General features: G+C 38.9%; 1 protein-coding gene and 1 pseudogene across 1 annotated transcript in view; one reads left to right on the top strand and one right to left on the bottom strand.

Annotated features, from left to right (window-relative positions):
- Positions 1-15,352, bottom strand: part of PIGU (phosphatidylinositol glycan anchor biosynthesis class U) — an 83,452-nt gene that overhangs the window by 54,496 nt on the left and 13,604 nt on the right. The window contains exons 3-4 of the mRNA XM_007073597.3: positions 6,320-6,379; positions 5,419-5,481 (exon numbers count right to left, since the gene is read on the bottom strand). Of these exons, the coding sequence (XP_007073659.2) occupies positions 5,419-5,481; positions 6,320-6,379 (123 nt within the window). The remainder of the gene's footprint in view (positions 1-5,418; positions 5,482-6,319; positions 6,380-15,352) is intronic.
- On the top strand, positions 12,328-12,754 carry LOC102953252 (annotated as a pseudogene).

The following is a 15,352-nucleotide window of genomic DNA, read 5'->3' as shown; positions in this document are numbered from 1 at the left end:
GAATGAAAAAAAGTTAGGCAACCCTATAAGCAAACATGGGTCAGACTATAGATGGAAAAAGCCTCTGAACCCCAAATGGGTAGCCTTGCTGATTTAATGGCCCAAGAATCTTATTTCGACAGGATAAATTCAAGGCTGCAACTGATTATAAAAGAGAGTAGTGCAGAGATGTCACAGTAGCAAGTGTGCAGGATTAAAGATTTAATGATAAAAAAATGCATGTACAGAACATTGCACTATACCATTTACACAAAGTTAAAAGCATGCAAAATAATACTACGTGTTATTTAGGTATATATGCAAAAGTAGTAGAAGTTAAGGCCCTGTGTGGGGACAATAAACACTAAATTCACAACAGTGGTAACTGGTGAGAGGAAGAATAAGGAGATGAAAGTCTCAGAGGCAACTTTATGTGTAATGTTTTATTTTTTAAGTTGAAGTAAGTTCACAGTACATATTATTCTTTACATATTTTTGTATGTCTTAGGTATTTCAGAATTTTTTTAAATGGAAAATTAAAAAAAAATTTAAAGATCCATTTTTCAATTCAAAAGAAAGTATAGAAGTTATCACAGGAACACAGGTAAGCCCAGATTTCTTGCACAAATTTAGTAGTAAAGAGTTAATCAGAAAACCAGAACAACCTTCAAAAACCTCCTTTGATCATCTCTGAGAGTTCAGGTTAAACAGTGGGAATTATCATCGGTAAAAGTTAGGCTACCATGCACATCTGGGATTGTTTAATTAAAAAGACAATATATAAACTACAGTGCTTTTATCAGAGAGGAGGGGGCTGGCTCAGCAGACAGAGCACTTAGTGAGGACAGCTGCAGCATTGGTAGAGGAAGGAGGCCCTGCTAGCTAAGGGTCCCTGAGTTCCTGCAAAAAGAAGGCCATCTGGCTGGGGGGAGATGCTCAAAGAAGCCTGTTGAAGGGAAGCAGGGAGTCAATCCAGGAGCAGCCGGAGATACAGGTGGGAATGCAGACCCAGTCCCCAGGCTGGAAGCCTGCCATCAGGACTATAGGAAGGGATGGGGACAGCTAAACAGGCATGTGCAGATCCTGGGCAGAGGTGACCCTATGCCAACAACTAAAGAAAAGTACTTCCTAATAACCCCAATCTTCCAAAATACTTTGAAACAGAAAGAGTTATAAAAGGAGAGCCTGCAGGAGAGAAAGGCAATCAGGTCAGCAGTCCCCAGATTCTCTGCTATCTCTTTTTGTCTCCCCCCAAGCTCACCAGCAAAGCCCCCATGATGCCTGGCCTCATGGTCCCAATTATTGACTCAGCTCCCCCGAAGAACAGCCAAACTCCCTTTTAAAAATCCCCACTGGATCCAGTCAGAGACAGGAAAATGGCTACAAGTCAAAGGAAAAGCGAATACACACACACTAAGAAAATGTTAAAGTATAAAAATAAGTGAGGTTAAGGAGTACAAGTTAAAATCCAAAGATAAATATTTCTATATATTCAGCAGCCTTGACAATGATGATATTTAAAACTATCATAAGAGAGATTAAAACTGGCCTAAAAGGAAATCACCTGACTGATCATTACCTCTGTGATCATTAATCACCTCATACACAGATGCCTGTGCACTTTTCCATATGTGTGTTGTATTTCAATAGACATTTTTAATTAAAAAATAAATCTCCAGGGTGGAGTTTTCTTTCCCTTCTATCCACTTCTCTATGCAGCCTTTCCTTGTCCTTACAAGATTTGGTTTTACAAGGACATTATTCCCCTGCTTCAAATAAACAGCTTTTTCTAATAATTGAATCTGTGTCTATACCAATTTGCAACCTCCAAAACTAGGGTGTCCAGAGGTGGAGTAGTGAATACTCCTCCCCCCCCCATCTCTGTTAGCTTCACCGCATTCCAAGTTCAGGAGTCTATGCTCCAAATTTACAACCCTCTAATCACATTAAGGGAAGACACATTTTTATCACTCTCTCTCAAACTACAAGCAACTTTCTAACACAAATTCTGAGTCCCAAATAGAAAGTACAATCTCAGCAAAGGACAGACTAGATTAACAACAATGCTTTTGTCAAGTAAGGTAGATGTAAAATGTGAGAATCCACTGGTCACAATCAATCAGCATTCATATTCCATAGGCTAACAGCTGGAGAAGGGCTAGGAATGGAACCCACCTTTGCACCATAGTTTTCCAGAACACGTTTGAGTATAGACACAGCTTTGTTACCATGGATCTGGTCTTAAATCCCAGCAAGACTAAAATTCTTCCATATGCTATGGGCCCATTCTGACAAAGTGGGGAAGATTTGGGGGAAGATATGTGCTGATACTCTATCCACATCATCAAAAATCTGCCATTCAGAATGAGTTAATTTTTGACACAGTGTAAATAAAACTCTTGTTCTGACCAAGAAACCTAATGTTCCAATAGGCTGAATTCTGAGGATGGAGAAACAAAACTATTCCAAATTTCATTTCAGTCTTGGTGACAACAGAATGTTTTGGTGTGTTAAAAAACAGGGTATCAACAACAGCTCATTTGGTTTTCTCTCAACCTCTTTAAATCACACAAAGAAAAAAAATTCTCTGTATGTTTCCATATAAACTCAAATAATAAACAAATGAATTAAAATTATCATTGCTCTAAATTAAAGGGATCTCTTCTACTGACACTGATGTCTAACTTTGTTAGGAAATTAAATGAAACCTAGCTTCATTACTTACCCTTAAGCTTCCCCCACCATTAAAAAATTGTTTTAATTAGGGTGTATGCGTGGTATGTTTATGACAGTTGAACAGGAAAAAAAGGAGTACATATGATGTTGGCATCTCTAATCAACTTTCACTAAAACACATTTCAGTTTTACATTTTGGTTGAAAAGATCTAGCCGTGTTCTTAAATGAAAGCTACCAACCCTCCCTTGGATATTCACATATATCACATCTATACCGTGTATATGTATGTATGTGTGTGTGTGTGTGTGTGTGTGTGTGTGTGCGCGCGCGCACACGTGCACATGCACGTGTATACACATACACTGGTGGGTACAGACACAGATCTACTTTTTTCCCAGTGTTTTTTATTGAAAATTTATAAACTATAGAAAAGTTTATAAATAAAACACCTAAATCCACTAATTGTTAACATTTTGCCACATTTCCTTTATCTCTACACATACATATGCAAACATGCAAATTCTTTTTCTGAACTATTTGAAAGTAAGCTGTGGATGTCATGACATTTCACCCCTAAATATTTTAGCATATAACTTCAAAGAACAAAGACTATGGTCTACATACACAATCTATCTTGGGGAAGAAAATAACCACTGCTAATTTATCTCTGCATTCCTCAGCTTATGAATTTCACAACCAATTATTTCATCTCTAGCCCTCAAAGGAATCCTGTTGAAGCATTTCACCTCAGTCCCTAAAATTTTCTTTTCTTTTCCAATCCTACTGAAATACAACTGACATATGATATTGTGTAAGTTTAAATGTACAATAAGATTTAAAACATGCACATATTGTAAAATGATTACTGCAATAAGGTTAGTTAACACACCCATCACCTCACATAATTCCTGTGTGTGTGTGTATGTGTGTGTGTGTGTATGTGGTAAGAGCATTTAAGATATACTCCTTTAGCAACTTTCAAGTATATAATACTGTTAACTATAGTCACCATGCTATACATTAGATCTCCAGAACTTACTCATCTTACAACCAAAGTTTGTACCCTTTGACCAATACCCTCCCATTTCCCCTATCTCCAAACCCACCCCCTGTCAACCACCAATCTACTCTGTTTCTAGGAGTTTGACTTTTTATTTATTTGTTTAAAGTAAGCTCTATGCCCAATGTGGAGCTTGAACTCACGACTTTGAGATCAAGAGTCACATGTTCTACTGCCTAAGCCAATCAGGCTTCCCAGTTTCACTTTTTTAGATTCCACATATAAATAAGGTCATACAAGATTTGTCTTTGTCGACTTATTTTAGTTAGCATAATGCCCTCAGGTTTGTTTATGCCCCAAATGCTCCACTGGTTTAAGATGTACACTCTCTGGTCTTATAGGGCTATTAAGCCTATAAACGGACCCCGATTTAAGAACTCACAATTCAGATATTTTGTACATCTCTTTGAGGTCCATAATTGTAGAATTCACTAGCTTTGTTACTAATGACCAGTGCCACAGAAAGGCAGACTGCTACTTCTGGTTCTATTACTTGGTAAGAGACGTGAAAATAAACCACAGACAACACCAGTGGGATGCAGCCTTCTCTCTCCCCAGTTAATCTCAGTGGCTCCTAGCCAGTCAAGGAGGACTGCAGCCAATTTTTAAAATAACTACATGGATAGTACACATGGTTAATCTGTTAACTCTCTTAGAACCCAGGAAAATGAAAATGGTCACAATATACCACTCCCTTTGGCTATTACATACGGATTAAGACTAAAGTTTACATCAATACTTCATCAATACTTTCTACAGGCGGGGTGCTGGGTGGCTCAGTAGGTTAAGTGTCTGGCTTCAGCCCAGGTCACGATCTCACAGTTCATGAGTTCAAGCCTCCACATCGGGCTCTCTGCTGTCAGCACAGAGCCCACTTCGGATCCTCTCTACCTCTCTCTGTCTTTCCCTCCCCGTTCCCTGTTCACATGCTTTCTCTCTTTCTCTCTCAAAAATAATTTTAAAAAAGGGGGCACCTGGGTGGCTCAGTCAGTTAAATGTCTGACTCTTGATTTCAGCTCAGGTTATGATCTCATAGTTTGTAGATTCGAGCCCCATGTCGGGCTCCGCACCGGCAGCATGGAGCCTGCATGGAATTCTCTCTCTCTCTCTCTCTCTCTCTCTCTCTCTCTCTCTCTCTCTCCTTCTCTCTCTGCCACTCCCCTGCTTGCTCACTATCTCTCAAAATAAATAAATAAACTTAAAAAAAAAAAAGAAAAGATTACACCTGATTAAAAAAAAAAAAAAAAAAAAACTTTCTACAGGCATTCACTACATGCCAAATTTTCCAAAGAAGATTGTTCTCTGTAGGGAAACAGAAACTACACTGGGAATCCAATTTTACCTCAGATAGGCATAACACAGTGAGTTAAAAGCTATACTCATGAAAGGAAGATTATTAAGGGTCCTCATTACTATAACTGTAGTTCAACTCTGCTCCAGAAAGTCTAAAGTTGCACAGGTGAATGGATATTAAGCTACAGAGATTAAACTGACCTTTCTGTATCTATTAGTGAAGCTGTCTTGTTGGTTTAGGTTTGGCCATTGCAGAGCTGGCTTAACAGGCCAGAAGCTTCATTCCTATTTCTTAGTATTTTTAAACAGTTGGATCCTTACGTACACGACCTTTGATTTTTTGTAATAACAGAGATCAGAAGGCTACCAAAAAATTCCACCAGTTTTGTTTCACCCACTGACTACTTACCACAACTTTATTGAAGTCTTGGATTGCAAAATACAGGGCAATGGCAGTGAGTGCATCAGTTACCTGTCAAAAGAAAGAGAAACAATAGTATAAGAGTGAGGAAATGCTGCCAGGGCCTAGAGATTTTGGATGGTGGTGGTCTATTTGGTAATGAATTCGTCCAGTCAGGCAGAACCTCAACCTTCACTTTGACTACCCAAAGATAAAGCCTTTCAGGGAGATTTGACTGGACAACCTTGAGGATAAGGATGCATCAAGGCTTATGTTAGCCTTGTGTACCACATCTGTTCTTTAATTGCAAGTTACTCAAGTTTTCTATAAAGTAGGAATAATACCCAATACTTTGCAGGCCTGATGTACGTCAAGTGCCCAGCACTAAATAAGTCCTCAATAAAGAGCCATTATAATTATTAAGGAAGACCTCAGTGGATCTCCTACTTGACCCAGATTTTCAACTCTACGTTAGGCAAGTGTTTCAAATTACTATCTCTCAAAACAGCCCTGTCATCTCAACTTTGAAGGTTATTGCTCCTAAGAGTCTCATCAGGCCTATGTCCACTGCACGGAATCTTTTGGCAGAATGCTTAGGAACTTCAGGATGCCCTCTACACTGGCACCACAATTAAAGTCAATCATAGAATTTTGGCACTAGAAAGTTTGAGACTACATAGTCCAGAAACCAAATTTTAAAAGTATAAGGAATTAGAACTGGTCAGATGTCAGAGACTACTCCCCATACTTCCATAATATATCACAGTTCCTTGAATTCAATTAAGGATAGGTTTTTGCTTTCACACTCTGAGCAACTCCTAAGTTCCTAAAAGATAATTTTTCTTAAAAACAACAAGATAAAAGACTATAAAGATATATACATGTTGATTTCATGTGGAAGGTTACTTACCATAAATACCAATTCAGCATAGTCAATCAGGAAATGAAAGAGGTATATTATTAATGGAGTCTGTAGGAGAAAAACAAACAAACAAATTAACTTAAATCTTACTATTATCAGTTTCAAGAGTAGTAAAGGTATGAGGTAAACTTTAATTCTAAGGCATACAGAATAGCCAAGGGGAACTCCACAGTGGACCAAGATTGCTGAACTCATAAAATAAACTGGGAAATGTTTTCCCTTCTTCTGTCTTCTGAGATGTTTTATATCTCATTGATCTCTCTTTTTTTTTTTCTGTTTTCTATCCTTTTCTCTCCAAGCTTTAGTCTAGATATTTTCTACAGATCTATCTTCCAGATCATGAGTCATCTCTCTTTTTTTCTCAAAGATTTATTTTTTAATTTTTTGTTTATTTATTTTTGAGAGAGCAAGAGTAAGCATGCATGCATGGGGGAGGGGCAGAGAGAGAGGGAGACAGAGAATCCCAAGCAGGCCTCGAACTCATGAACAGTGAGATCATGACGTGAGCCGAAATCAAGAGTCGGGCACCTAACCACCCAAATGTCCCAAGATTTTATTTATTTTTCAAGTAAACTCTACACCCAATGTGGGGCTGGAACACACAACCCTAAGATCACGAGTCACATGCTTTACTGACTGAGCCAGTCAGGTGCCCCATGAATCTTTAGCTTTGTGTAATTGGCTGTTAACTGTGCCTATTGCATTCTTAATTTGCTATTATGTTTTCCAGTTCTAGAATTTCCATTTGATTCATTATTATATATTCCAGTTCCCTGGAGAAATTCTCTACCTCGTCACTTATTTTTTGTGCATATTAATCACTGACCACAGTTATCTTACAGTCTAAGTTTGACAGCTCCAATATCTGAATCGCCTGTGAATCCGTAGTGTCTATTTATTTTTCTCTTTTATTATGCTTGGTAACTTTTGGTTGAATGATGGATATTATAGATATGAAAAATTTTAGAGGTTCTGGACAAGGCTATTTTCTTCCAGAAGGGATTTCTTTAAATTTCTGGCAAGCAATTAGAATAGAATAGCATCACCTTAATCTAATTAGTTTAGCTAATTAAGCTAGATGTGTGTATGTGTGTGTGTGTGTCTGTGTGTGTGTGTCTGTGTGTGTGTGTCTGTGTGAGAGAGTGAGAGAGTGAGAGAGAGAGACAGAGAGCATGCACAACTGGGAAAAAGGGGCAGAGGGAGGCTCCACTCTCAGCATGGAGCCCTATGCAGGGCTCAATCCCACAACCCTGAAATCACGGCCCAAGCCGAAAACAGGAGTCAGATGCTTAACGGACTGAGCCACCCAGCGCCCCTTTATTTTTTTGTAATATCTATATGTCATTTACCCTTATTCCTTCCTTCAGTGTAGTCCTTCGGAGGACCCAACTGGAAGCGAAGATGTTTACCAGAGCCCTGCCACCTTGGTTGGCCATGCATTTGATTTTGTTATTTCTCCAGCACTGTGAGACTTCCAATAGCTCTACTTAGCTCCTTAGCCTCTTAACAGCCAATTTCTGTTCTCTTTCTCTGCCCTCAGCCTATGCCACTTACAAATTGATAAATACATCAAAGAGAAAGCAGCTCAGACTGTCAGTCTCACATTTTGTATTTTCCTCTCTGGGATCTCAGCCCCTCAATAATCCTGGCTATCTTGATACTTTCCAATACCATCAAAGAGATATTTTTTTCTATTCATCCTCCTTTCCTAGTTTTTCTTTGCAGGAGGGTTGATCTGCTACTATAAGCCAGTTCACCAATCCACCAGAACCAGAAAGATAGTGCATGACTTGGTTTTAGTGAGTTTTTGCTGGTGACTCAGGAGCACCTCTTTCCAACTCCCAATCACTTGCAAAAATATATCCTGTAATATTGCAAAGGTCACTAACAGGCTTTTTAGCTAGTGTAGTAGAAAGAACAAGGCTTTGGGGTCAAACTCAGGTTTAAATCCAGGTTCCACCTGTGTACTTTTCCCTTCCAAGCCTTAGTTTCCTCAGCTATAAAATAAGAATAGCCACCTATTTCAGGGTACCTGGGTGGCTCAGACGGTTAAGTGTCCAACTTTGGCTCAGGTCATGATCTCGCAGTTTGTGGGTTCGAGGCCCACGTCGGGCTCTGTGCTAACAGCTCAGAGCCTGGAGCCTGCTTTGGATTCTGTGTCTCTTTCTCTCTCAAAAATAAACATAAAAAAAAAGAAGAAGAATAGTGACCTTTCACAGGGTTCTTGGGAGGAGTAACTGGTAATGGGCACAAGTGCTTAGCACAGTGCCTAACATACAGTAAAACCTCAATATGTTAGCTACCTGAGATCAACTTTTTACCTCCTTTTGAAAACAAGGGCATCAACTTTGCCTTCCAAAGTTCTAAAAGAACCAAACGTTTTACAACTGTCTACTAATGGATTCTTTTTTGCATTTATCTTTGTCAGTAAGAAGTAGTAACTTGATATTTATATTACCAATAGCCTGCTTTCAAAGTGCTTTGATGCTTTAGATAGTTTAGAGTGGCACTAAGTAGGTCTCAGAAATGACAGAACAAATAGTTCTCAAAAAGCCTATCAGCAAATGGGCTGGTTTCCATAATGAACTAACATGTCCACAGTAGTTTAACTGTATATCATATTATTATAGAGAAGTATACAGTGAATATAATTTGTCTTCATGCTACATTTCCATGTGAGTGACCATTCCCAGTCAGGGTAGGGTAAATTTTGAATGAACTCACAATTTTATGATCATTACTTGGCTAAACACAAAATAGAAACATTTGTTGAAGGTAGTCATAAAATCTAATGTGGTTGCCACAATTCTCTTTTTCTCTCCTGTGCAGATTTTTCTTCTCCCCTTTAACATATTCTTACTTTTCCCTAAGAACTAGATGGTAAAATCAGCTGAAGATTAAAAAAAAAAAAAAAAAAAAGGCAAAGGAATGATGAACTTTCTCTTCCAAAGTACTCTTTTCACTTGGCTTGATATAATTTTTTTCTTTTTCTTTTATTTCGGAGAGAGAGAGAGAGCACAAGTGGGGGAGAGGGGCAGAGGGGCAGATTGAGAGAGAGAGAGAGAGAGAGAGAGAGAGAGAGAGAGAGAGAATCTTAAACAGACTCCACACTCAGCACAGAGCCCAATGCAGGCTCAACCCCATGACCCTGGGATCATGACCTGAGTCAAAATCAAGTTGGATGCTCAACCGACTAAGCTACCCAGGCACCCTTAATTTTTTTTTTTTTATGTTTATTTATTTTTGAGACAGAGAGAGACAGAGTGTGAACAGGGTAGGGGCAGAGAGAGAGGGAGACACAGAATCCAAAACAGGCTCCAGGCTCTGAGCTGTAAGCACAGAGCCTGACGCGGGGCTCAAACTCACAGACCGTGAGATCATGACCTGAGCCGAAGTCAGCCGCTTAACCGACTGAGCCACCCAGGCGCCCCCAGGCACCCTCAATTTTATTTCTTTATGCTTTATTATTTAAAGAAACTATATTGAAACACAGGTAGCTCTTGATTTAAGAACATTGAGCTTACAAGCAAATTAACCCATATTCAGGAAAGAGGAGCAAGGGACTCTGAGTTTGAGGTCATCCCCACTACGTTTGGGGGAAGCAACTGTTCACTCCCCAAGAGGTTATCTTACACAAGTATAGAGAGTTAACATGGCTTCTTATAGCAGGAAATTACTATCTCATACCATTATCCCCTTTTACTTATATGCGTGCGCACGCGCACGCACACACACACACACACACACACACACACACCCCAGTAAGGAGTAAGAATATGTTCTAGACTCCCTCACTATAGCTAAGAATGCATTTTCCCAGAGAAACATTTTAAATAATGGTTAAATGGCTAGATACAGCTCTTCCATTCATTCATTTGACATATTCTTTCTGACAGGACTATTTCACATCTTCCCCTGTCCTCAACCTCCAACTTCCCTCCCCACTCCTCACTGTCATCTGACAACTTCATTTCTTATTTCACTGAGAAAAGAAACAATTAAATGAGAACCACCTTATTTTCCCACTACCCACTGACCAACATCCTTTATCTATACCTATATTCTCTCTTATTAACAAAAGATGAACTTCCTTTCTTCTTACCTAAAGTCAAATTCTCCCCTTATGAACTGCATCCCATTCCTTCCTGCCTCCTCAAAGACAATGCTCATTCAATTATTATCTTCCCTACATCACCAACTTCTCTATCCACAGGATTATTCCCATCAGCAACCATATACACAGATTCTCAATTTTTTTTTTGCTATTTTATTATTTTATTTTAGTAAGTTTTGAGAGTTTTTACATGTTTTTTTAAAACAGATTCTACACCCAATGTGGGGCTTGAACTCCCAACCCTGAGATTAAGAGTCACATGCTCTACTGACTGAGCCACATGTTTCTTTTTTTTTTTTTCACTGAAGTATAGTTGACACACAATGCTACATTAGTTTCAGGTGTACGACATGGTGATTCAACAAGTTTATATATTATGTTATGCACCCCACAAGTGTGGCTATCATCTGTCACCATACAATGCTATTATGATACCTCTGACTACATGCCCTATGCTGTCCCTTTTATTCCATAATTGAAAGCCTGTATCACTCCTCTTCACCCATTTTGCCCATCTCCCCCACCCCACTCCACTCCACTCTGGCAACCATCAGTTTGTTCTGTATATTTATGGGTCTGTTTCTGCTTTTTGTTAGTTTATTCATTTGTTTGGGTTTTTTAGACTCCACATGTAAGTGAAATCATATGGTATTTGTCTTTGTCTGACTTATTTCACTTAGCACAATACCCTCTAGGTCCAACCGTGTTGCTGCAAATGCCAAGATCCCATTCTTTTTTATGGCTAAATAATATTCCAGTGTGTGTGTGTGTGTGTGTGTGTGTGTGCGCGCGCACATGCATGCACGCGTGCTTCCACATCTTGGCCATTGTAAACAGTGCCACAATAAATATAGGGCAGATTCTTTAAAACTTCATGAGGTATCTGCCTTCAGCGGATATCTGCCATACCATTTGTCTGCCCTCCTTTAGAGCAAATTCCTTAACAAGATTGTCTATTGTCTATCTTCTCAAGAGAAAGTCCAAGATGTAAGCCACAGTGTCTTTTATAACCTAATTTAGGAAGTGACATACCATTATTTCTGCATATTTTTTTTTTCAGTCATACAAGCCAACTCTGGTATGATGTGGGAGAGGACCACAAGTGTGAATACCAGAGGTAGAAATCTTTGGGGGTCATCATGGAGGCTGGCTATCACACAAGGTGATTACATCAAGTTCCATGTTTGTTTTTTCAGTTGTTAGTTTCTTTCGTAATATGAAATTTATTGTCAAATTGGTTTCCAAGTCCCATGTTTTCAAATATCATCTGTAGGCTGACAGATCCCAATTTTAAACCTCCAGTCAGAACCTCTCTTCTTGAGTTTCACATTTGTATAGCCTGTTGCCTTACCATTGTCATTTGGATGTCTTCAAACTTAATATGGTGAAATCTGAACTCTTACTTCTTACCCTCCTAAAAATGCTCCTCCCTCAGTATGCCTCATCTCATTAAATAACCTCAGTTATTCAGTTGCTCAGGACAAAAAACCTGCTATTCTTGAATCATATCCTTGAATCTTCTCTTGCCTTCGTATCTCATATCAAATCTATTAACAAGTCTACTTCTAAAAGTATAACCAGAATTTAATTACTTTTTTAAAGAATCTAATCACTTTTCACCATCTTCATTGTTACTACACTAGTCCCAAGCCACCATCATCCTGCTTAGACTACTGCATAGGCATCCTTCCTAATCATTTTCCTGCTTCACCTCTTATCCCTAGAGTCAATTCCCCTTACAGTATCTACAGCAATATTTATCAAATGTAAAATAAATATGATCACTCCTCTCCCGGCTTAAAAGTCTCCATGTCTTCCCAGCATAGTAAAAACAAAATCTAGTTGCTACCGTGGGCCACCAAGATTAGTGAAGGATCTCAAGATGGCTGGGCAAAAACTTTCTCTAATAGGCATTTACTGAGTAGCCCTTGGAAAGATCATACCCTGAGACCAAAAGACCACTGTTAATTCCCTAAAGTCTTGGAATGAGACCCTTATAACCACACTGGCTACTCTACCTAAGAATCCACCTGCTATCAACTGGGCTTATACAAGGCCAATGTGGTAAAGGCTGACTTGGCAAATGACTTTGAGAAGTTTAATGCCCTGAAGGCTCGTGTGCCAGGATGCTAAGAAAAAAGATGTGAAAAGTTGTGCTGAGTTTTTACCTCTCTCCAAGGCCAGGATTGAGGAATACGAGAGAGCTAGAGAAGATGAAGAACATAATTCCATTTGAGCAAATGACCACTGAGGACTTGAATGAATTCTTCCTAGAAACCACATTAGATAAGAAGTATCTCAATTTATAAGAATTTATAAATTTGAGTCTAGGAGGAAGCTCTGGTCTTCATATTATAAATTTTGGACATTAAAAATAATTACACTAAAAAAATAATAACACTAAAGATAGATAGGTAGGTAGAGAGAGAGAGCGAGAGGGAGAGAGAGAGAAGAACCAAACTCCTAACCATGTGTATAAAAAGTGCTACATAATCTGATTCCTAACTTTGCATAATTTGTCTCTATTATTCTCCTCTTTGTTCATTCTGCCTTAACACTTGCCTTCTTTATCCACTCACAAATGCCAAGTGCATTCCCAAATCAGGGCCATCATAGATGCTATGATATGCTGGCTTCATTTAGATCTCTTACTCAAATTTCACTTCTTCAGAGTGCCTTCCCTGAACACACTATCTAAAATAGTGACACATACATGACTTTCACTCTCTTTTTTTTAACATTTATTTTTGAGAGACAGAGAGAGACTGAGTGTGAACAGGGGAGGGGCAGAGAGAGAGAGGGAGACACAAAATCCGAAGTAGGCTCCAGGTTCTGAGCTGTCAACCCACGAACCACAAGATGATGACCTAAGCCCAAGTCAGACACTTGACTGACTTAGCCACCCAGGCGCCCCAACTGTCACTCTTTTTTTTATTATTGAGTTTATTTTGAAAGAGTGAGTGAGTGCAGGAGAGGGGCAGAGAGAGAGGGAGAGAGAGAATCCCAAACAGTTTCTATTGTGTCAGCATGGAGCCTGATGTGGAGCTTGATCTCACGAACCATGACATCATGAACTGAGCTGAAACCAAGAGTCAGACACTTAACCAACTGAGCCACCCAGGCAGCCCTGACTGTCACTCTTTATCCCTGTACCCAGTTTTATTTTTCTACATGTACTTACTTACCATTTAACTGAAATCTCACTTTTTTTTTTAACTTTAGTTTTATGGAAATATAATTAGTATAAAATAAACTATATATATTTAAAGTATACTTTTTTAATGTTTATTTATGTTTTGAAAGACAGAGAATGTGAGCAGGGGAGGAGCAGAGAGAGAGTGAGACAGAGGACATGAAGTGGGCTCTGTGCTGACAGCGCAGAGCCCAACATGGGGCTCAAACTCACAAACCATGAGATCATGACCTGAGCTGAAGTCAGACGTTTAACCAACTGAGCCACCCAGGAGCCCCTAAAGTATACAATTTGATAAGTTTTGGCCTATGTATACACCCATGAAACCATTACCACAACCAAGATATTGAATATATCCCAATTCCCAAAAGTTTATCAATTTGACTGTTCATCCCAAAGAACCAACTTTGTTTCAGTGATTTTCAATATTGTTTTCCTCTTTCATTTGTTTTCACTTAGATCTTATTTCTTTTATTCTGCTTACTTTGAGGTTAATTTATCTTCTTTTCCTAATTTATTTTTTTTTAAGAACAAGGCAATTTTATTTTTTTAATTTTAATGTCATTTTTAAAATTTATATCCAAATTAGTTAGCATATAATGTAACAATGATTTCAGAAGTAGACTCCTTAATGCCCCTTACCCATTTAGCCCATCCCCCCTCCCACACCCCCTCCAGGAACCCTGTTTGTTCTCCATATTTATGAGTCTCTTACGTTTTGTCCCCCTCCCTGTTTTTATATTATTTTTGCTTCCCTTCCCTTGTGTTCATCTGTTCTGTGTCTTAAAGTCATCATATGAGTGAAGTCATATGATATTTGTCTTTCTCTAATTTCACTTAGCATAATACCCTCTAGTTCCATCCACGCAGTTGCAAATGGCAAGATTTCATTCTGTTTGATTGCTGAGTAATACTCCATTGTCTATATATACCACATCTTCTTTATCCATTCATCCATCAATGGACATTTGGGCTCTTTCCATACTTTGGCTACTGTTGATAGTGCTGCTATAAACATGGGGGTGCATGTGCCCCTTCGAAACAGCATACCTATATCCTTTGGATAAATACCTAGTAGTGCAATTGCTGGGTCGTAGGGTAGTTCTATTTTTAGTCTTTTGAGGAACCTCCATACTATTTTCCAGAGTGGCTACACCAGCTTGCATTCTCACCAACAATGCGAAAGAGATCCTCTTTCTCCGCATCCTCACCAACATCTGTTGTTGCCTGAGTTGTTAATGTTAGCCATTCTAACAGGTGTGAGGTGGTATCTCATGGTGGTTTTGATTTGTATTTCCCTGATGATGAGTGATGTTGAGCATTTTTCCATGTGTCGGTTGGCCATTTGGATGTCTTCTTTGGAGAAGTGTCTATTCACGTCTTTTGCCCGTTTCTTCACTGGATTATTTGGTTTTTGGGTGTTGAATTTGATAAGCTCTTTCTAGATTTTGGATACTAACCTTTTATCTGATATGTCATTTGCAAATATCTTCTCCCATTCTGTCAGTTGCCTTTTAGTTTTGCTGATTGTTTCCTGAGCTGTGCAGAAGCTTTTTATTTTGATGAGGTCCCAGTAGTTCATTTTTGCTTTTGTGTCCCTTGACTCCAGAGACATGTTGAGGAAGAAGTTGCTGTGGCCAAGGTCAAAGAGGTTGTTGCCTGCTTTCTCCTCAAGGATTTTGATGGTTTCTTGTCTTACATTTAGGTCTTTCAT

Source organism: Panthera tigris, chromosome A3 (assembly GCF_018350195.1).
Source record: "Panthera tigris isolate Pti1 chromosome A3, P.tigris_Pti1_mat1.1, whole genome shotgun sequence".
In the NCBI taxonomy this organism is placed as follows: domain Eukaryota; kingdom Metazoa; phylum Chordata; class Mammalia; order Carnivora; family Felidae; genus Panthera; species Panthera tigris.
Note: the sequence above shows the minus strand (reverse complement) of the source record. Positions and strands in the feature narration are given on the sequence as shown.